The sequence below is a fragment of the Rhinopithecus bieti genome, unplaced genomic scaffold (genome assembly GCF_001698545.2).
Source record: "Rhinopithecus bieti isolate Rb0 unplaced genomic scaffold, ASM169854v2 scaffold_20175, whole genome shotgun sequence".
Taxonomy (NCBI): domain Eukaryota; kingdom Metazoa; phylum Chordata; class Mammalia; order Primates; family Cercopithecidae; genus Rhinopithecus; species Rhinopithecus bieti.
The window spans coordinates 2,283,501-2,307,021 of NW_016809984.1; the positions used below are offsets into that span (position 1 = coordinate 2,283,501).

Here is a 23,521-nt window from a genome sequence, read left to right on the forward strand (position 1 = left end):
AACACAAACTCCTTATGGACCCAGCTCAGGAAATAAGTGTAGAGCAGGTTGGCAGGCTCTATAATACAGAAACCCAACTTGAAAGACAGTAAATCAGAAGGAAAAACTTGTAAATAACAGCTCTAAGTGAGCACAAAAAAAGGGGGGTTATTTAAAACAACTGATGGGGACAAAAGCCCAGGGAAGGGGCCAGAAGGCATAAAAAGCTTGGATACTTCAGTGTTCAGGATATTAGGTAAGATGTACTAGGTTCCCTTTTCTCTCTCTTTCTATATGAGCTTTATGGATTTCTAACAATCCTTACGTAAAGAAAAGGGTTCTGTGCTTTTCACTTGGTAAAGTTGTGAGTTCAGAAATAAGAATGACAAGCAGATCAACTATGTCTTTCAGGCAGACCCTGATCTTCTGACCCAGCACATTTCCTCGAACTAGAAGCAAACTCTAAGGGCTTTTGGAATGCTTCTCACAGTTCTCCCTACCATAGAAGCTTAGTGGGAACCATTAGCAATCCCTGCCCTCTGGGATGTTACAATCACAAACTTTTATTTATTTATTTATTTTTATTTGTTTGTTTATTTATTTATTTATTTATTTATTTATTTGAGACGGAGTCTCGCTCTGTCACCCAGGCTGGAGTGCAGTAGCGCGATCTTGGCTCACTGCAAGCTCCGCCTCCTGGGTTCAAGCCATGCTCCTGCCTCAGCCTCCTGAGCAACTGGGACTACAGGCGCCCGCCACCACGCCCGGCTAATTTTTTGTATTTCTTTTAGTAGACACGGGGTTTCAGCGTGTTAGCCAGGATGGTCTCCATCTCCTGACCTCGTGATCCGCCCGCCTCAGCCTCCCGAAGTGCTGGGATTACAGGCATGAGCCACCGCGCCCGGCCAACAATTACAAACATTTTTAAAGCAACTCTACTGAGACATAAGATATATATGGAATATGAATGCAATAAACAAATGTAACCACTGCAATGAAACACACCCCCATTTTAAGTGTACGCTTCAACAAATTTTAACACATTTTTATACCCATGTAACCATGATGACAATCAAGACACAAAACATTTTCCTCATCTCAAAAGTCTGCCACATCTCTTTAATGAGGTCTTGTTAATTTCTCTCAGCTTTGCTTTGTATTTTTTATTATACTGATCTTATACATATTTTCCTAAATTTTATTTTAATAAGATTATTATAAATGTACTCAATAAAAATATTTTCTGCCAAGATTTCACATCAGCCTAATTCAATTTCATCTTTACATTTTTCAATTGACATCTCTACCTCAGCATATTACATAAAAATGCCTTCTCCAGAAATCGCATATGGTGTGGAGTAACCATATGTGAGCTCACAGCGTCAGCCTCATTTACCATGTGAACCAATCAAGTGTTAGTCCCGTTCTGTTTCCAGGTAAAATATACTCATTCACATGTATTGGAAAAGCTGTGAAATTTCTTCAAGGTGTACTTTAAGAAGAGGTATATTTTGTTAATGAAAGCATACCTATGAGTTAAGATTAATTAAAGGGAATATTTTGCAGTTAAGCACATGATTTGGAATGAGGGATTTGGGTGTTGCAGCCCTGCGGGTCAAGCCTCTGAATTCCATTCTTGTTTCTCCCGTAGGCCACCTTCATCAGGTCTATAGTTCTACAATACAGAGTGTCAGTAGTAGGGAAGGTTGTTCATGTGAGAACAGGGAATACTTGGGATTCTGCAGTTTCTGCTCAACTTTGCTGTGGACTTAAAATTGCTCCAAAAATACAATTCACTAATTTAAAAATGGATACAAGTATTCAGATGGAGAATTACCATATTGGAGGCACGAAATGGGAACATACTGTTGAATCTGTTGCAATATAGGAAGGGTGTTAAACGACATAAACTTTTTCATTATTTATTCCTTTATCTAGGAAATAGGACACTATTCAACATTGACTACAATGAGGATCTTAAATACAGTAGAACTGTCTAAATTCTATCAATAAGAATAGTATATATAATACCAATATTGGGATCTGAGGTGTCTCAGAATTAGTAACACATAGTACTGTAGAGATTATTTTAAAACATAGTGTGGAGATAATTTTGTGATTCCATTTTAGGAATACTATTTCTGATTACATGGTTTCTTAGCATAAAACCTCACTCTTTCATGCAAGAGAGTATATACTATCATACTATGTCCCTGTAGTTTTCTATTCCAATAATCCTCCTCAGGAATAAAATATACATGATGATAACCATGATGATGATATGGATAATGATGAATATAACTGATAATGCAGACAGTATGTAGAAAGATAGATGATAGAATTTGTACCATGTTTCCAGGACTAGAATACAATCATGGTAAGTATAATATAATACCTGTTATAATTGAAGTCTGTAAAAATTCTAAAGAAGTAGTTTAGTTTTTTTCCCTTGACACCTTGACAAATCTGCAAACTACACATATAGGCTAAGTATTTCCGAGGCTATGTGAACTTCCTAAAAAACATCTCCTGTCTGTGGATTCCAGCATAATGCATACTCTCTTCTAAGGAGAAGTTTTTAACCTGGGATCCATGGATCTCCAAGCAGTGCACAGATAAAATTCAGGGAATCCATAAATTTGAATGGGAAAATAGATCTTTATTTTAACTAATCTCCAACTGAAATATACCTTTCCTTCTATGATATAGTGGGTAAACCATAGTAGTTTTAGTAATACCAGTGACAAGATAAATAACAGAAATCACAGACATTTGCTTATATGTTGCATAAATGACGGTTGATATAAAAGTCAGATATTTTCATATCATGTTACATGCAGTAAGTATATCTTCATCACTATGTTGAAATCGTGACAGTTTTCAGATTCACTAGGTTAGATTTTAATGAAATTTAAAGGTGTTCCTGTACTAATATGTGAAAATTTTAAAAAAATATTTTGATATCTACATTTCAAAATAATTGTTTTTCTATATTCTAGTTTATGCATTTAAAATGTTATTCTGAGATGAGTTCCTTAGGAGTTACCAGTCTGACAAAGAGGTCCCTGGTACAATGTGAAGAACTCCTGGACACAGAAATAGATCCTCAACGCAGGCATGACTGACAACCTGAAGCCTAGTAAGCATTGGAAGCAGCCATGTTGCAAGCATTCTTTCTGAGTTTCACCTACACTGCTGCACCTCTTAATGCTTCTCACTTTAAATAATTACTTTACATTCTCTCTCTCTCTCTCTCCTGCTCTTTTTTTTCCCTCTCTCTCTGCCTTCTGTTTTTCTTCTAGGAGGGAACAGCAACAACTTCTAAACCCCACCAGCTTACAACCAAGAGTTTCATCATGAAAGCATCTTTTAATTGCTGATAACCTCAGAAATAGAACAATATTTGTCTACCAAAACAAAAGCATTCATTAAGAAATCATCTAGGATCCTATTTTTATTTACTAAAACTATTGGGAAGAACCTATGTTATATGATGAATTTATGCTTATATAAATTTCTACTCAGTGTTGGAAAATGATACTTTAGTCAGCTGGTACAACCCTATGACCGTAAATGTCTGATTTCACTTGATATAGTATTGACTTCCTAACTTTCTGTAAATTAGAACTTCAGATCCAGAAAGTAATAAGAGCAAACACAAATATAGTGTTTCTTATGTACTAAGAACTGTTCTAAATGCTTTATTTATGTAATGTTCATCACAGGTTTTGGGGTAGTTACTTATTATCTCAATTTTACAGATAAAGTCAAATTGAAGAGAGGCTCTGTTACTTTTCCAAGGTTACATAGTTGCTAAATGGCAGAGACAGGACTAAAGCCCATGACGTCTCCCAAGTCCCTGCTCTAATCCACTGTCACTAGGGGAGGGGCGCTTCAGACACTTTGCTATTCCTAAAATTACAGAAGTAGCCCCCACCCCATCTCTGCTGTATTAATTATTCATAGTAAATACAGAGGGTGTAGAGAATCAGTTCTTAAAAAATATATAAAAATAAAAATAAACTTCCAAACCTCTTCTTGTGTTTAGTTGAGCACAGGTGCATAGCACCCTGTCCATTTAGAAGGGATATGAAAAGCTTCTATAAGCAAAAGAGGAGGTGCATGTGACTTGATCTCTCTAATTCTTAGTCTGTCACAGCTGATTTTGCAGATGGTTAATCAGTCATCATGCAGCACTGACAAGTTCTTTATATTAAGCCCCAGGGAGGGGCTAGATCTCAGCCCGTTCCCTTGGCCTCTCTCTCTCTCTCTCAGAGCCTGTGTCTGTAACTTCAGAGAGATTTCGTCGCTGCTATGGGCAGCTGGGTCCTCTCTGCTGTGTGACCTTATGTCTCCTGGGAGTAGGTGAGCTCAGCACACATCTGGCTGGTCAATTCCTATCCTGGGCTTGCCAGGCCCCTCCCTGGCCAGCACCTCCCTTCTGGGCATGATCTCCAGCCTTTATCTCTTGGACCTTGGATGCTGACATCTATCAGATGCCATGTACTGGTACTGGCAGGACCCAAAGCAAAATCTGAGACTGATCTATTACTCAAGGGTTGAAAAAGATATTCAGAGAGGAGACCTAACTGAAAGCTGCAGTGTCTCCTGAGAGGAGAAGGGCCTGTTTCTTCTCATGGTGAAGTTGGCCCACCCCAGCCAAACAGCTTTGTACTTCTGTCCTGGGAGCGCACCACAGTGGAAGCGCACCACAGTGGAAGCGCAGCCATTGTCTCTCTGTGCAGAAATGTGTCCTAGTCCTACAGTCTCCACCGTATTCTCTAGCTTAATTTTTTCATTTTTAATATTTTCATGAGATTTTACTATGTCCTGTTACTTTTGGAAATACAAAAGATACAAAACTGAAAAGAAAATAGGATAGGTCCTTTATCCAAGGAGCTAAGAGTCTAGCAAGAAAGTAATTACAATAGAATGGAAAATATAATATATAATACTATAATCAGAAGTTACTTGGGAGCTTAAGGGAGGACATGCCCAATTCTGTCTAATTGAATCAGAGAAAGCAAAGAGGAAGTCACATTAGAACTTCACCAGATAGACTTGGTTCTGAATAGGGCTTTCTGGGCAAAGAGAACAACTTTTGCAAAGGCTTATTAAAGAGTGTGACACTTTGGGGAGCAGTTTACAAAGAGAAACAAGATGATCAATTTATATGAATCAAAAGAAATGGAATACATTTGAGGATGTAGACAGAAAGGAGTTTTTGAAAAAGTTGAATTCTTGATTCCATGAATATAATAAGTATGAAAGTCCTTTGTAGGCTGTTGCTCAAAAGAGAGAGCTGAAGCTTGATTGTCATCAGCAGACAAGCAAACAGTACAATTTTTCAGTTTTCCTCATATAACTTCGATCATTTACAAAGGGCACAATTTCAAACAATATGAAATCATGTTAGCAGTGGCAGTTCCCATTTGGGGTAATAGGGTTCAACTGTCTATGGAACAATCAGATAAAAACTAGAAGCAGGCAACTGCATAGACAAGACGTGAAATTGAGATACCATAAAGCTGGACTAGAGGTTGAGATTCTGCAGATTTCAGCATGTAAATAATTGAAATATGGGGACAGAAAATTCCACCAAAATATAGATTTAGATCACAGAGATAAAATGCATGGAAATTAAGACTGTGGTATTCTGGTTCCTTATGGAGATTAAAGAAGCCTGAGAGTGAGGAGTGATTAGAACATGGAATGTAAAAACAGAAGAGGGAGAGAGTGAGAGTTTTGTTTTGTCTAGTATTTGACATTTCTAAGAAAATTAGGGGAAAAAATAAACGTAACCCAGGCAGAAGAAGCCACAAACACTTCTTGGGTAACAGGGAATAGTCAGTAAAACGTTATATGTTAGTTTACTGAGATGAACAGAACCTTTTCCGTTGAGGTTCCTTTTGGAAAGACATAAGACTTAGCTAAGATTCCAAGAAATCACCAAAGTAGGAAATGAAAAGCCTCCATGGATGAAGTTGCATGAGTCTGCCTACCAGTGGATAAAGGACAGGATAAAAGAATAGCTGCAAAGGATAAAAGAATAGCTAAGGCACTGAAGTAGAAGCTTCAAGTGAGAGGACTAAATCTAACAAACATGAAGAATTATTACAAAACCACAATAATAAAAGTGGTGTAATATAGGGGCACTGATATATAAATAGATCCAAGGGAAAAAATACACATGCATAAACACACAGCAATGGTACTGCAATAATCAAAGAATATATCTTTCAACAAATGCTGATGGGAAAATTGGGTATCTATACAAAGAAAAACAAGTGCAGTTGGACACATCTCAATACGTAGCCAAAATCAATCCCAGCTATATTAAAAGCATAATTGTAATAAAATCACAAGGCTTCTAGAACACTGTATAATGTAAGAGTACATCTTCATGGCCTCAAAGAAGGGAAAGATTTCTTATTCCCTCAATCAGTAGGGAACAGATTGATAAAATGGCTATATAAAATTAAGATATTGAATTTATCAAAGTTAATTATATAAGAGTGACAGGATTGATTGTATAGTGACATATCATTAAATATATATATATTTACACCAAATTAATATCTCTATATTTATGTATTCAGGAAGAGCTAGTATATATAATTTATTTTTTAAAAACCTACAAACTAATTTTTCTACAGATCAATGAGAAAAAGGTAAGTGTCAATAGAAAAAGTGAGTGAAAACCATAAGCACCTAGCAAAATCTCACTGGTCATTAAATATGTAAATGTTGCTAAATTTAATAATCAGAGAAATAGAAATTGAGTCCTATGAAATATATATCCACAAAAATGGCTACGATGATAAAAATAGCAACCTATTAAGTGTTGGCAAGGCAAAGTGTCAACAAGAACTCTCTGAATCACTGACTAGAGTGTATATTGGTGGATCCACGTTGGAAAACAATTTGGCATTATCTAGTAAAGTTCAAGATGTATGTACCCACTATCCATCAATTCCACCCTTGAGAAGGGCTTTCCCAGAGAAACCCTTCTACGAAAATCAGGACAAGAATATTCACTATAATACATCTGTAATAGCAAAAATGTATAAAATATCCAAATGTAACTGAACAGAAGAATAAATCCTGGTCATTATAAAGAAATTACACAGCAGTGAAAATTCATGAACTAAAATTAAACACACAAACATGGATGAATTTCACAAATTTGAATGAAAAATTACACTGCAGAAGAAAAGTACAGTACTGTCTCATTTGTGTAAAGTTTGAAAGCATGTAAAACTAAACACTATTTTGTTTGCTTTTGTGGCTATGTATTAAAATATAAAAGAGAAGCAAATAATTACAAAAACAAACACCTCAATAGAATTAGAGAACAGAGGCATGGAATCTGGGAAGAGAAATAAGAGCTTTCAAATGTTCTGGTAATATTTTATTTCCTGTGCCAAGTTGTTTTTTTAAGTGATCATTCTTTGGTATGTTATCAAGTTATTATCTATATATTCAAAGTCAACCTCACTGAACAATTAAACAAGTAAGGAGAAATCTATGGAAAGATATACAGTAAGCTGTTAACATTACATACCTGAAATGAGGATGAGATGGAGGAAGAAAAAAGCGAGGAAAAAAAATCATCAAAAAATACACTATTTAAAATAAATAGTTACAGAGAGCAAAAGCAAAAAAAGGAGGTTATCTAAAAGAAACATTAGTAAATGAACAAGCTAAAATACACCAGAAAGAGCTAGAAAGTAAAGTGTTTTTCAAAGCAGTGCCTAGTTCCAGAATCATAAAGATAGTAATTACAAAAGAGGTATGTATTATACAAAAAGATAATTAGATAATTAACAGCCAGAAGGAGTGCCCAGTCTTGAGTTAGAAACTGATGCTCAAATTAATGGCAAAGGACATTTTTGAAACAACTGTGAAACTTTGCATAAAAACTAAATAGTAGATAAGATGAAAATGCATTGATGAGAAAGGATGATGATCATTAATTGAAAAAAGCTTATCAAACAGAATTTCAAGAATATTGTTTATAAAAAAATAATGTGTGTATATATCTACACATTTATATATGGAGAGAGAGAGGGATCTAGAAAGACCTTCACTAAGGTGTTAACAGTGATAATTGCTTTCTGGCAGTGGTATCATATTTTTATTTTGTTATTTTTTTTTCTAACTTTCTAAAATATCAGTGCATTGCTTATATGAGCAAAACCGACATAAAGTATTTTAAATGAATACAAAATAGCTTAGTTATATTTACTGAGTTAGGATAAAAGCTTTTTTCCCCGATACCATAAAGTGTCTTTGCTCAGGAACATGAAGCAACAACATGATGATTATAAGTCTGCGGAGGGATCACGTCAAGAAGGTGCAGAGAGGGCGTAAAAAAGCCTCATCCCTTTGCGATGTCAGTGTGACCATGGGCACCAGGCTCCTCGGCTGTGCAGCCCTGTGTCTCCTGGCAGCAGGTGCGCCCCGACCACAAAAGAAAAATCCTTGTCCTCAGCTTGCCAATCCCCAAATACAAGCTTTTGTTTTGTTTTGTTTGTTAAGCTCTTTCCTGGACTGTTTCTACAGCATCTGTTTCTTTCTCTTACAGGCTCTTTTCATGCCAAAGTCACACAGACTCCAGGATATCTGGTCAAAGGAAAAGGACAGAAAACAAAGATGGATTGTACCCCCGAAAAAGGACATACTTTTGTTTATTGGTATCAACAGAATCAGAATAAAGAGTTTACATTTTTGATTTCCTTTCAGAGTGAACAAGTTCTTCAAGAAACGGAGCTGCACAAGAAGCGATTCTCATCTCAATGCCCCAAGAACCCACCTTGCAGCCTGGAAATCCTGTCCTCGGAACCAGGAGACACGGCACTGTATCTCTGTGCCAGCAGTCAATCCACAGCACTGAAATGTCAGTTCCTCTTAGCACACAAACTTGTCACAGGCCCAGTTCAGGAAGCAGGTGATGTATTAGGTTGGAAGGGAGTAATAGAAAGTAACTGGAGCCAATTTAAGCCACAGTGGAATTTAACACAAGGATAAAGGGTGTTTAGCAAAACTCAAGAGGCGATGGACAGCAGTTCTGAAAAGGCACGCTAGGGCTGGGGTCTAGAATGACTATCTCTCCAGCTCTGATTTTTCTTCAATTTTGGCTGCTGCATGCTTTTATCTCCCTGTACACCATCTCTTTCTCTCCAGGCCTCATGGTGAAAATGAGATGGTCACTAAAGATTACAAATTCAGTTGCCATCATTTCCCTACACTGATAAACACTAGCCCAGATCTTTCTAAGCCTGAGTTCAAAATCCCAGGAGAAAAAACCAGATCGGTCATGATCCAGCCATGAACCTTCTCATGGAGCACTCAGCAGTAGGCATGTACGTATGTATTTAAAATCACATAAATGTTACTTTTCCACTCAGCGCAAGCAAGGGAACTGCTCTGTTTTTCTATATGTACATTCGGTCTGTTGCTTCTATATGATAGAGAGTACTCATATCCATTTCTTCAGAAACACATACCCAGATTTTCTCCAGTTTCCTGCCAGAATTGAAAATTCTTGTACAATTTCGATCTTGAAATGAAAAAAAATATTAGACATGGGAAGAACTAGGAAATGTTACACATGGGGAAAAAATAAACAATAAAAACTAAAAACCAACCTTGAAATAACACAAATGTTGGACATTTCAAATGAGAATTTTTGAGCAGTTATTATAGAAATATGTTCAAGAATTTGGAGGAAAATATGGTCATGATTTAATCAACTGATGAAATTGATTAACCCATAGCAATCAAGACAAAAAGGGGAAAGACACAAATTACCATATCAATGATGAAGGAAAGCATATGTCTATAGATACAAAAGACATTAAAATAGTGACAGAATATTGTAAGTATATGCAATACATTATTCAACTTAGATGAAATGAAATTACTTGAATAACACCACCTACCAAAATGATTCAAAATGAAATAAGAAATGTAAAGAACTTCAAATGAAGGAAGCTAAATTTTATTATCAAAACCTTCTCTCAAAGGAAACTACAGATGCAAATTATTTCTTCATGAATTCTATTTAAAATTAAGGAAAAAAGACTATCAATCTTACATAAACATTTTCAAAAAACAGAAGAGGAAGAAACACTTCACAACACTTTTATAAACCCAGCAAAACCCTAATGCCAAAATCTGTCAAATGCATCTTTGCAGTATCTTTTATGGCTGTAAATGAAAGAAAACTTTTCACAATATATTAACAAATTAAATCCAAATATGTCTCAATAAAATACTGGCAAACTGAATCCAGCAGCACATCAAAAACTTATCCACCATGATCAAGTTGGCTTCACTCCCGGGATGCAAGGGTGGTTCAACGTATGCAAATCAATAAACATAATTCATCACATTAACAGATCTAAAGACAAAAACCACACGATTTTCTCAATAGATACAGAGAAGGCCTTCAATAAAATTCAACATTATGTTAAAATCTCTCAATAAACTAGGTATTGAGGAACATACCTCAAAATAATAAGAGCTCTTTATGACAAACCCACAGTCAATATCATACTGAATGGGCAAAAGCTAGAAGCATTCCCCTTGAAAATGAACACAAGACAAGGATGCACTCTCTCATTACTCCTATTCAACATTAGTATTGGAAGTTCTGGCCAGAGCAATCAGGCAGGAGAAAGAAATAAAAGGTATTCAAATAGGAAGGGAGAAAGTCAGATTGTCTTTGTTTGCAGATGACATAATCCTGTATCTAGAAAACCCCATTGTCTCAGCTCAAAAGCTTCTTAAACTGATAAGCAGCTTTAGCAAAATCTCAGGATACAAAATCAAAGTACAGAAGTCACAAGCATTTCAATACATAAACAACAGGCAAGCAGAGAGCAAAATCATGAATGAAATTCCCATTCACAATTGCTACAAAGAGAATAAAATACCTAGGAACATAGCTAACAAGGGAAGTGAAGGACTTCTTCAAGAATAACTACAAACCACTGCTCAAGGAAACCAGAGAGGACACAAACAAACAGAAAAAGATTTAATCCTTATGGATAGGAAGAATCAATATCATGAAAACGGCTATATAGAACATAGTAATTTATAGAGTCAATGCTATTCCCATTAAACTACCATTGACATTCTTCACAGAATTAGGAAAAACTATTTTAAAATTTATATGGAACCAAAAAAGAGCCTGAATAGCTAAGACAATCCTAAGCAAAAAGAACAAAGCTGGAGGCATCATGCTACCGGACTTTAAACTATATTACAAGGCTACAATAACCAAAACAGCATAATACTGGTACAAAAACAGACACATAGACCAATGGAAGAGAGTAGAGAACTCAGAAATGATCACACATCTACACATCTGATCTTCAACAAACCTGACAAAAACAAGCAATGGGGAATGGATCCCCTATTTAATAAAAGGTACGGGGAGAATTGGCTAACCATTTGCAGAAAATTGAAACTGGACCTCTTCCTCACACCTTACACAAAAACTAAATCAAGATGAATTAAAGACTTACATGTAAAACCTAAAACTATAAAATCCCTAGATAAAGTCTAGGCAATATCATTCAGGATATAGGCACAGACATAGATTTCATGATGAAATCGTCAAACGCAATTATAACGAAAGCAAAAAATGACAAAGGGATCTAAAGAGTTTCTGCACAGCAAAAGAAATTATCATCATAGTGAACAGGAAACCTACAGAGTGGGAGAAAATTTTATAGTCTATCCATCTGACAAAGGTCTAATAACCAGAATCTACAAGAAATTCAAACACATTTACAAGAAAAAAACAACCCCATTAAAAAGTGGGCAAAGGACATGAACAGATACTTCTCAAAAGAAGACATTCATGTGGCCAACAAACACACCAAAAAAAATCTCAACACCACTGATCATTAGAGAAATGCAAATCAAAACCACAATGAGATACCATCTCATACCAGTCAGAACAGCCATTATGAAAATGCTGGCAAGGTTGTGGAGAAATAGGAACACTTTTCCATGGTTGGTTAGAACCTAAATTAGTTCAACCATTGTGGAAGACAGTGTGGTGCTTCCTCAAAGATCTAGAACCAGAAATACCATTTGACCCAGCAATCCCATTACTGGGTATATACCCAAAGAAATATAAATCATTCTATTACAAAGATACATGCATGCATATGTTCATTGCAGCACTATTCATAATGGCAAAGACATGGAATCAACCCAAATGCCCATCAACAATAGACTGGATAAAGAAAATGTGGTATATGTACACCATGGAGTACTATGCAGCCATAAAAAGGAATGAGATCATGTCTGTCAGGCCTCTGAGCCCAAGCCAAGCCATCGCATCCCCTGTGACTTGCACGTATATACACCCAGATGGCCTGAAGTAACTGAAGAATCACAAAAGAAGTGCAAATGCCCCGCCTCACCTTAACCAATGACATTCCACCACAAAAGAAGTGAAAATGGCCGGTCCTTGCCTTAAGTGATATTATCTTGTGAAATTCCTTTTCCTGGCTCATCCTGGCTCAAAAGCTCCCCACCGAGCACCTTGTGACCCCACTCCTGCCCGCCAGAGAACAACCCCCCTTTGACTGTAATTTTCCTTTACCTACCCAAATCCTATAAAACGGCCCCACCCTCATCTCCCTTCACTGACTCTCTTTTCGGACTCAGCCCACCTGCACCCAGATGAAATAAACAGCCATGTTGCTCACACAAAGCCTGTTTGGTGGTCTCTTCACAAGGACGCGCATGACAATGTCCTTTGCAGGGACATGGATGAAGCTGGAAGCCATTATCCTTAACAAACTAACCCAGGAACACAAAAACAGACGTTGCATTTTCTCACTTATAAGTGGGAGCTAAACCAAGAAAATACATGGACAAAGGGAGAGGAACAACACACACTGGGGCCTGTTGGGGGGTGGGGTGGGAGGAGGGAGAACATTAGGAAAAATAGGTAATGCATGCTGGACCTAATACCTAGGTGATGGGTTGACAGGTGTAGCAAACCACCATGGCACACATTTCCCTATGTAACAAACCTGCACATCCTGCACATGTACCCCAGAAATAAAAAAAAAGTAGAGCTGCTATAAAGTACATCTATTGGAGTGGGAGGTAACTAGATAATTCACTCAAATTTTGATGAGCAAAAACTTCCAAAAATTAACTTTCTTCAAAAAATAGAAAATATACTTTTGGATCAAAAATAAATAATACATAAATCCAAATATGAATATATGTACATATTTGTGTGCATATACATATGTGTATATGTGAACAATTCTACAACATGACCAAGTGAGTTTATTGCAGGAGAAACAGTGGTTTAGCTTCCAAAATCAATATATTTCACTATATCAGAATAATAAAGAATAATCACTTGACTCTCTCAATAGATTCGGAGAAACCTTTGACAAAATCAATACTTATCCAAAAGACACACTATCAGTAAACTAGTAAGACAGTTATCTTAATCTGATTAAAGTTATAAATGAAAAATTTACAAATAACATCTGATTTAATAGTGTGTCGAGCACTTTCCTCCTATAATATAATAAGACACTGAAGGGGTGGCCTGCCCCTCCACACCTGTGGGTGTTTCTCATTAGGTGGAATGAGAGACTTGAGAAAAGAAATGAGACACAGAGAAAAAGTATAGAGAAAGAAAAAAGTGGGCCCAGGGGACCCGCGCTCAGCCTACAGAGGACCCAGGCTGGCACCGGTCTCTGAGTTCCCTCAGTATTTATTGATCATTATCTTTACCATCTTGGAAAAGGGAAGTGGCAGGATCATAGGATCATAGTAGGGAGAAGGTCAGCAGTAAGACATAGGAATAAAGATCTCTGTGACATGAATACGTTTAAGGAGAAGTGCTGTGCCTTGATATGCATATGCAAACATCTCCATAAACCTTTTTAGTGCATAAAGAGCAGCATTGCCGCTAGCACGTCCCACCTTCAGCACTAAGGTGGTTTTCTCCCATCTTAGTTAATAAAACATACAATCGGGTTTTACACTGAGATGTTCCAATGCCCAGGGACGGGCAGGAGACAGATACTTTTCTCTATCTCAACTGCCAAGAGGCCTTCTTTCCTTTTATACTAGTCCTCCTCGGCATAGACCCTTCACGGGTGTCAGGCTGGGGGACGATCAGGTCTTCCCCTTCCCACGAGGCCATATTTCAGACTATCACATGGGGAGAAACCTTGGACAATACCTAGCTTTCCTAGGCAGAGGTCCCTGTGACCTTCCACAGTGTACGTGTCCCTGGGTACTTGAGATTAAGAGAATGGTGATGACTTTTAACCAGCATACTGCCTTTAGGCACTTGTTTAACAAAGCACACCCTGCACAGCTCCAAATCCTTTAAACCTTGAGTCACCACAGCACATGTCTCTTGCAAGGACAGGGTTGGTGGTAGAGTCACAGATTAACAGCATCTCAAATACAGAACAAAATGGAGTCTCTTATGTCTACTTCTTTCTATATAGATACAGTAACAGTCTGATCTCTCTTTCTTTTNTAGATGAGATCTCACTATATTCCCCCAGTGGGACTTGAATTCTTGGGCTTCATAAATGCTTGCACTAAGCTGCTCACTATTTTTATTCAGTATTATATTGGAGATCTTAACCAGCATGATAAAGCAACAAAAATAAAAGTTTTAAACATCAAAAAGGAAGAAGTCCAATTATTTGAAGATTACATGACTGTTTACATAGAAAATCATAAGAAATCAAGGAACAACTGTAAATAATTAGTGAATTTACCAATATCACAGCATACATCAGTATTTTAAAAACCAAGGTTTTTTTTACTAGTTGAAAACAATTGAAACACAAACTTCAGAAAATAATACCATTTACAATAGTACCAATAACAAATTACTTACGAACAATTTAGCATAGATGTTCAATTAAAACTACAAAACTCCACAAAGGGAAACTAAAGAAAATATTTTAAATGGAGAGATATATCATGTTTATGGATTGGAAGTTTCAATGCATTAAGATGGTAATTTTCAACAAGTTTGTTGGAAAAACTGAATAATCGTATGGAAAAAACAAACCTTTACTATCACCTACCACCATAAAAATGAAAATTAAATTGAGATGTTTCATAGACATAATTATAAAAGCTGAAACCACAAATATTCTAGAAGAAAACATAGAAAAACATCTTTGTGAGTTGAGAGCAGGCAAAATTCTCTTAGGACACCGAAAACTCTATGCAGTAGTAAAGAAATAAAATTACTTATCCTTTGGCAGCCTTTTATACCAGAGGATGTGTGTTATATAGATCAATAACTCACACATGGAATGAGGGGTTCAACAGTCCTTAGAATCATGTGCATACGCACAGCACACAGATGGACATGGTCTGTGGGTAAGACCAAGAAGTCTGTGTCCTGCCTGTGGTAGAGTATAGGTCAGAGAAAATGTGGATTATAAATACGATTTGAGAGGTGCATGAGCCAGCCCAGAGTAGAGAATATATTGGCCTGTGCCATGAAGAACCTTCTCATTTTTCCAGAAATTGGGATGCCTTTTTCAATTTCATTTCCGTGCGAATGTGTGTCTCCTCCATTCATTCCTCTGATAATGGTCACTCACTCCTCCTCGGGCATAGATTCTGCTCCCAGAATGATTTCTGCTTTTTCTTTCCTTGCTCTGCACCTACAAACTTCTGTCAGAAATGCCCAGGAAAACGGTCTCTCAACCACTGGATATCAGTCCTCTTTTCTCTCAACCAACGTGATCACCAAGAATAGTTAATATTCAGCTCCCAATTATTAATTCCACTCAAATTACTGCCCACAGCAGAGGGCACCAAAACAGCATGTTTACTTTAAGAATTGCAAATAAGGGCAATGATTTATTTTTTTACATTGAAGACAAACCCCAAATAAAAGTTCTTATGATCATTTTCTTGTTTATATTCATCAGACCCCTGGCTAAGGAGTTTACTGGAACAAATCCACATTTTTATTCACATTGCTAATGGAGAACTTTAACCAGAAAGAGAAGAAGGGAGGGGACACTGGAATATGTTATCTGGAGTGTAGGCAATGGCTGTAAAATGTACTTGGGTACTCCTAAATAAAGCAACAACTATTCAAAATTACACAGGAGACGCAGAAGTGGTGAAGGAGGTGGTAGATGAACAAGAGAGCCCATGAGGAGTTGGTAATTACTGATGATGACTCATGTGAGGACACGAAGGCTCATCATTTTATTAAGCCTACTTTGTATATGTTTGAAATTTTTAGAATTAAAAGTAAAAATATCTAAAATAAGACTTCACCAATTTGACATGCAGTAGGAATGAGTAGGGTAGGATGCCATGGTGTACCCATGCATGAGGGAGAGCCAGTGATATGGGCAGGAGACAAAAATACTGGGCAGAAGAGGGTAGTTTCCCAGCAAAGGCCCCACCCTCAAGCCTGGCGACCTGCAGCTGTAAATGGGGACAGGCATTCCTGTTTTCATTTCCAAAAAGTTGTCTTTTGACCCACCATGTCCCCTTTCTTGTGCCCATATAAACCCCAAACCTCAGGCTTCAGAGGCAGACAAGCAGGTTAGGAGACAAGCAGAGGGAGGGCAGAATGACGTGGCAGAGAAAAAGAGGAGGAACATCTGAACCCCGAGGAGTTCAACTGGGGGCTGTCAGAGAAGAGTTCAGTCTCCAGATGGCCAAACTTCAAGGGGAAGATCATCTTCTCACTCCATCCCCCCTTCCAGCTCCCCATACATCCTCCTGAGAGTCACCACCACCACTCAGTAAAACCCCACATTCATCCTTCAAGCCCATGTGTGACCCAATTCTTCCAGGATGCTGGGCAAGAGCTCAGGATACAGAGAGCTGTCACATTGGCCCTCTGCCCTTGCAGAAAGGCAGAGGGTCCACTGAGCTGGTTACCACTCAAGCTGTGTGCAGATGGCAGCACTATCTGCCCACTTGGACTCCTGCATCTGTCCATCTGCATGCTCTCTTTCCCCTCAGGGGTTTGAGCAGCTGCAGCAACCGAAGAGGTGAGCAAGGGAATCCTGTCCTTCTTAAAACAAAAAAGTCTCAAACTTTACAAAGAAGGTATTCAAATTGCATAGTTTACCAAGAACTGAAGTAGAATAAATGATTAAATGCAGAAAAAAAGAAGAGTTATATTTTCCTATCATTCAAGTGAGATTAGACTCCCTTTATTCAAAATTCAATTTGGTTTTGAATTTTCTCCAGCCTGTTTTATCAGGAGGATGATGTCTCCTTGAACAACTGAAATAGATATGCCCTGAGAAAGGAGAGAGATACAACTCTCTGATGGTTGTCAGTAAAGCACCACAAAACGAAGAGAAGCGAGTAGAAGAATTTCAGCATCCGCTAAGAACATATAATACATAAGCCAACATGGCATCTTTCTTTAAGACCCAGTACCTTGGGAGGGACAATGACATCACTTCCTGAATCCTCCCAGTTTTCTATTTCCATGCCCTGCTTCCTTCAACATCCAGAGCTTGAAACACCTCCATCCTTCCTCTTCATGCCATGGCCTCCCTGCTCCTCTTCTGCGTGGCCTTTTGTCTCCTGGGAACAGGTGAGTTTGGGAAACAGATGGGGAAATGACTGCCTTAAATTTTCCAGGTTCTGGATTAAGCCTATCCCTAGAGATTGCAGCACGAGGACATTTGCCAGTCTCTGTCTTCAGTTTCTGTCTTATTTCCCCACAGGGTCCATGGATGCTGATGTTACCCAGACCCCAAGGAATATGATCGCAAAGACAGGAAAGAGGATTATGCTGGAATGTTCTCAGACTAAGGGTCATGATCAAATGTACTGGTATCGACAAGACCCAGGACTGGGGCTACGGTTGATCTATTACTCCTTTGATGTCAAAGATATAAACAAAGGAGAGATCTCCGATGGGTACAGTGTCTCTCGACAGGAACAGGCTCAATTCTCCCTGTCCCTAGAGTCTGCCACCCCCAACCAGACAGCTCTTTACTTCTGTGCCACCAGTGATTTGCACAGTGCTTCTTGGCCACCTGCTGTCTACACAGAAAGACAGACACATGGGTGAGTTGTTTGCTCTGAAGGGTACCTGTATGTGGGTTGTGGGATGTGGGATGTTTAGAGCTTTCAGTGGTCTTAGGCAGTGTGAGCCTCAGTGTAAGCTAAGGGCCACTTTCGATCAATGTCCCTAAGCCATGTGATGACTCTGAAACCACAGGCTACACTAAATCAATCTCCCCTATTTTATTTTTCCTAGGGAGCTAGCCCAATGGTGACCTTTCAGGAGAATGAACTTGAGCACTTGACAGAAGCTCATGATTTTCAACAAGAGCATTTCTTATAAGCTCAATACAATGTAGATTTTATAGTCCCTTTGCCATTATCTCCACCCACTTTGCAACATCCCACACTTTGTTCTGTTCCCACTGACAGCTCCTTTATCCTGTCTAACCTTTCTCTGCCCCAGTTCTTCCAAGCTCAACTCCACCATTGAGCTCTATATTTGGTTGCCTTTCTACTAAAAACAAAATAACTAGCCTGTTTTCTACAACTTCACTGTAAGTAAATGTAATTATCATTAAATCTGACTCAGAAGTTAAAGTTCAAGTATCAGAGACTATGATTTACAAAAGTAATTTTTTATCTACTACCCCACGCTTTGATCTCTGCTGAGATTCATTTTTAACCTGCAGGTGCAGATAGACTTCCATTATTATCTGGATGCACTGAATTTCAAAAAATAAAATTCCCTGTCCCTAGCATGAGGTCAAAGCTAGGAGCTTGGAGATGCCCCTTTTCTTTCCAGGCACTGGAATAGTCCCCTGGTTCCCCTGCAGTGGGGATTCTTTTAGGAGCCAGGGAGGCCCAGGCACAAAAATAATTGATCAAGGACTGCCAGAGCTTGATGTAAAAGTCTTTTTGCAAGGAAAATGCTTCCATAGCAAGCAAGATGCAGAAAATGCTTTTCAAGAGTTCGTTGAATTCCAAAGCATAGATTTTTATGCCACAGGAATAAACAAACTTATTTCTCATTGGCAAAAATGTGTTGATTGTAATGGTTCCTATTTTGATTAATAAAGATGTGCTTGAGCCTAGTTATGATTTAAAATTCATCAAAACCGCAATTACTTTTGCACCAACGGAATACCATCGCATCTATATTGCTTTGGCCAGTATGATCATTTTAATGGATATTGATTCTTTCTATCTATGTGCATAGAATGTTTTTCCATTTGTTTGTGTCATCTCTGATTTCTTTGAGCAGTGTTTTGTAATTCCTGTTGCAGAGATCTTTCACTTCTCTGGTTAGCTGTATTCTTAGATATTTGTTGCGTGTGGCAATTACGAATGGAATTATATTCCTGATTTGACTCTTAGCTTGTATGTTTTTTGTGTATTGGAATGCCACTTTTTTAATGTTGATTTTGTATTTTAAAACAAATTGTTTTAAGTTGTTTATCAGATCAACCAGCTTTTGGGCAGAGACTATGGGGTTTTCTAGATATAGAATCATGTCATCTGCAAATAGGGATAGTTTGACTTTCTCTCTTCCTATTTGGATGTCTATTTCTTCCTTCTGCCTGATTGCCCTGACCAGGACTCCCAGTACTATGTTGAATAGGAGTGGCAAAAGAGGGTATCTTTGTCTTGTGCTGGTTTTCTTTTCATACTGGCTCTTCACAAGGTTATAAATTCTTTAGTTAAGAGTAGACATCTCGATGGACCAGTGACTATCACCCTATTAACCAGTCATGGGAGCACTGCCATGCATAACTTTCAGGTATGCTATCACTCAGCATCGTGAAAGGCCTGGTCCCCTCCCCATCACCTGCAGCCGGACCTGTGTTTGATCCCTACCAATCACCTATATTAATCGCACCTAAATTCAATATTCCGACCGGGCATAACCACCCTAAGGTGCTAATTAATTCATGCTTGAAGGACATAGCAGTAATTAACAGACAAACACACATAGCTGTTCCCCTTATTGGACTTTTAAAATAAAATCTGCAACTCCCCTCCCCATCTCTGACTTCATCAGCCCAGGAAAAGAGACACCTTGCTAAACCCCCAAAACAAGAACACCTTAATTCAACTCTGCCAGAGCCCAAAATATTTGTATTGGTATCCCCAACAGCTACACCTCAACTAATGCAAATTTTTTAGGAAACTAACCCCCCACCAATCTAATTATACTTTTACAACAATTATATCTAATATGCACACCCATCTGTTACTAAGCCCATACCCTAAATTTATACACCCCAAAAGGCATCATCTGTTACCCTGTACTACACCAACCACTCACCATTACTAACATCTACTCCACCAGCTCCTGCTAACTCAACTTTAAATCCCTGAATCCTACAACTGTGAATATTGCCTGTATCTTCTTCTATACTCCAATTTTACTCTTAACATATATACAGTTAATGTAGCTTAATTATTTAAAGCAAGACACTGAAAATGTCTAGATGGGCTTATACGGCTCCATAAACAGACAGGTTTGGTCTTGGCCTTTCTATTAACTCTTAGTAAGATTACACATGCAAGCATCCCCATCCCGGTGAAAGTACCCTCTAAATCACCTTGATCAAAAGGAGTAAGTATGAAGCACACACAAATGCAGCTCAACACACTTTGCTCAGTCACACCCCTATGGGAAACAGCACTGATAGACCTTTAGCAATAAACAAAAGTTTAAACTATACTAATATCCAGGGTTGATTAATTTCATGCCAGCCACTGCAGCCGAACTAATAGAACTCGGCATAAAGAGTGTTTTAGATCTATCCTTAATAAAGCTAAGCTTCATCTAAGCTGTAAAAAACCCTAGCTGAAATAAAATAAATTATGAAGGAGGCTTTAATACTTCTGAAGACACAATAGCTAAGACCCAAACTGGAATTAGATACCCCAGTATGCTTAGCCCTAAACTCCAATAGTTAAATCAACAAAACTATTCGCCAGAACACTACAAGCAATAGCTTAAAACTCAAAGGACTTGGTGGTGCTTTATATCCCTCTAGAGGAGCCTGTTTTATAATGGATAAACCCTGATTTACCTCACCACCTTTTGCTCAGCCTATATACCATCATCTTCAGCAAACCCTAGTAAAGGCCGCAAAGTAAGCACAAGTATCTACATAAAAACGTTAGGTCAAAGTGTAGCCTGTGGAGTGGTAAGAAATGGGCTACATTTTCTACACCCAGAAAATCTCACGACAACCCTTATGGAATCTAAAGGCGCAAGGAGGATTTAGCAGTATATTAAGAGCAGAGTGCTTAATTGAATGAGGTCATAAAGCATGCACACACTGCCCGTCACCCTCCTTAAATATGACTTTAAAGATTAATTTAACTAAAACCCCTACATATTTATATAGAGGAGACAAGTCATAACATGGTAAGTATACTGGAAAGTGTACTTGGATGAACCAAGGTGTAGCTTAACACAAAGCATCTGGCTTATACCTGGAAAATTTCACCATAATTTGACCACCTTGAGCCAACTCTAGCCCTAAACTTAACTAATAGTACTATCGAATAACCTTACTCAAACCATTTACCCAAACAAAAGTATAGGTGATAGAAATTTTACCCTGGTGCAATAGACACAGTACCGTAAGGTAAAGATGAAAAAGTTAACCAAGTATAAAATAGCAAAGATAGGCCCTTATGCCTTCTGCATAATGAATTAACTAGAAATAACTTTACATAGAGAACCAAAGTCAAGGCCCCCAAAACCAGACGAGCTACCCAAGAACAGCTAAAAGAGCACACCCATCTATGTAGTAAAATAGTGGGGAGATTCATGAGTAGTGGTGATAAGCCTGCTGAGCCTGGTGATAGCCGGTTGTCCAAGACAGAATCTTAGTTCAACTTTAAATTTACCTACAGAGCCACTTAATCCCCCTGTAAATTTAACTGTTAGTCTAAAGAGGGACAGCTCTTTAGACATTCGGAAACTCTCATGTAGAGAGTAAAAAACATTATCCCCATAGTCGGCCCAAAAGCAGCCATCAATTAAGAAAGTGTTCAAGCTCAACATCCAACCACTCTAAATTCTAATCACACCACTGAACTCCTAACACCACATTGGACTAATCTATTATTTTATAGAAGCAATAATATTAATATAAGTAACATGAAATATCCTCCACTGCATAAGCCTACATCAGACCAGAATAACCCACTGACAATTAATAGCCTAATATTAATAAACAACCCAACAAATTTATTATTACCTATACTGTTAATCCAACACAGGCATGCTCTAAGGAAAGGTTAAAAAAAGGAAAAGGAACTCAGCAAATTTTACCCTGTTTACCAAAAAATCACCTCTAGCATTATTAGTATTAGAGGCACCACCTGCCCAGTGACATATGTTCAACGGCCGCGGTACCCTGACTGTGCAAAGGTAGCATAATCACTTGTTCCTTAAATAGGGACTTGTATGAATGGCCCCATGAGGGTTCAGCTGTCTCTTACTTCCAACCAGTGAAACTGACCTGCCCATGAAGAGGTGTACATGAATAAATAAGATGAGAAGACCCTATGGAGCTTTAATTTATTAATGCAAACAAAGCTTAAATAAGCCCACAGGCCTTAAACTACTGTCCCTGCATTAAAAATTTTGTTTGGGGTGACCTTGGATCATAATTTAACCTTCGAGCAACCTATGCTAAGATACTAAACCAGTTTAAGCGAATTACCATACATATATTGACCCAACAATTTGATCAACGGAACAAATTACCCTAGGGATAATGGCGCAGTCCTATTCTAGAGTCCATATCAACAATAGGGTTTACGACCTCGATGTTAGATCAGGACATCCTAATGATGTAACTGCTATCAAGGGTTCGTATGTTCAATGATTAAAGTCCTATGTGATCTGAGTTCAGACCGTAGCAATCCAGGTCTGGTACATGTGTATTTAAGTCCTCCACATCTCCCATCTACAAGTCTCTTTAAAACAAAGAAATTATGTTTGGTTAAGAGAAGGCTGGAAATGCGAGAGGGGGTTTTACTGGACAAAAAAATGTATACAGACTTCTGTAACAATTATTGTCTGATATTAGTATCTGATGGTAATACATGATTGAGAACTAGGGTGAAGTGACATAATGTCAAACATACATGGGAGAATGTTCGGGGAAATCAAAGCTGTTTTTCTTAATGGAATCTGAGTTTTGAGAAAGAAGACATGCAAAGAATAATGTATATATATGAAAATATATGAAATATTCTGTTTTAATTGTTAACACAAATTTATATACTCATATATTGAAGTGAGTCTATAATATATTCTAATTAGAATATTTAACAAGTTAAGTTTATGCCTGGAGCCCTAGTTTTATTATTATAAGCAAAGAAGCAGAGTTAGAAGGAAGGAGGGGAATGAATTATGTATGCTGTATTTGAGGGCCTTTGGAACTTCCAAATGCTGATAGAGTACATAGTTAACACTCTGTATCAATGGGGTCCTCATTTGTAGATTTAGTCAACCTCA

The 23,521-nt window shown here is 37.9% G+C and overlaps 2 gene segments (V, D, J or C); both read left to right on the top strand.

Moving 5' to 3' along the window:
• Positions 1-8,356: 8,356 nt before the first annotated feature.
• On the top strand, positions 8,357-16,015 carry LOC108541509 (T-cell receptor beta chain V region 3H.25-like). The segment is given in 3 exon segments: positions 8,357-8,435; positions 8,567-8,929; positions 15,948-16,015. Coding segments are annotated over 3 exon segments (480 nt in total).
• Positions 16,016-17,326: 1,311 nt separating this feature from the next.
• On the top strand, positions 17,327-18,073 carry LOC108541510 (T-cell receptor beta chain V region PHDS203-like). The segment is given in 2 exon segments: positions 17,327-17,590; positions 17,724-18,073. Coding segments are annotated over 2 exon segments (399 nt in total).
• The last annotated feature ends 5,448 nt before the right edge of the window (positions 18,074-23,521 follow it).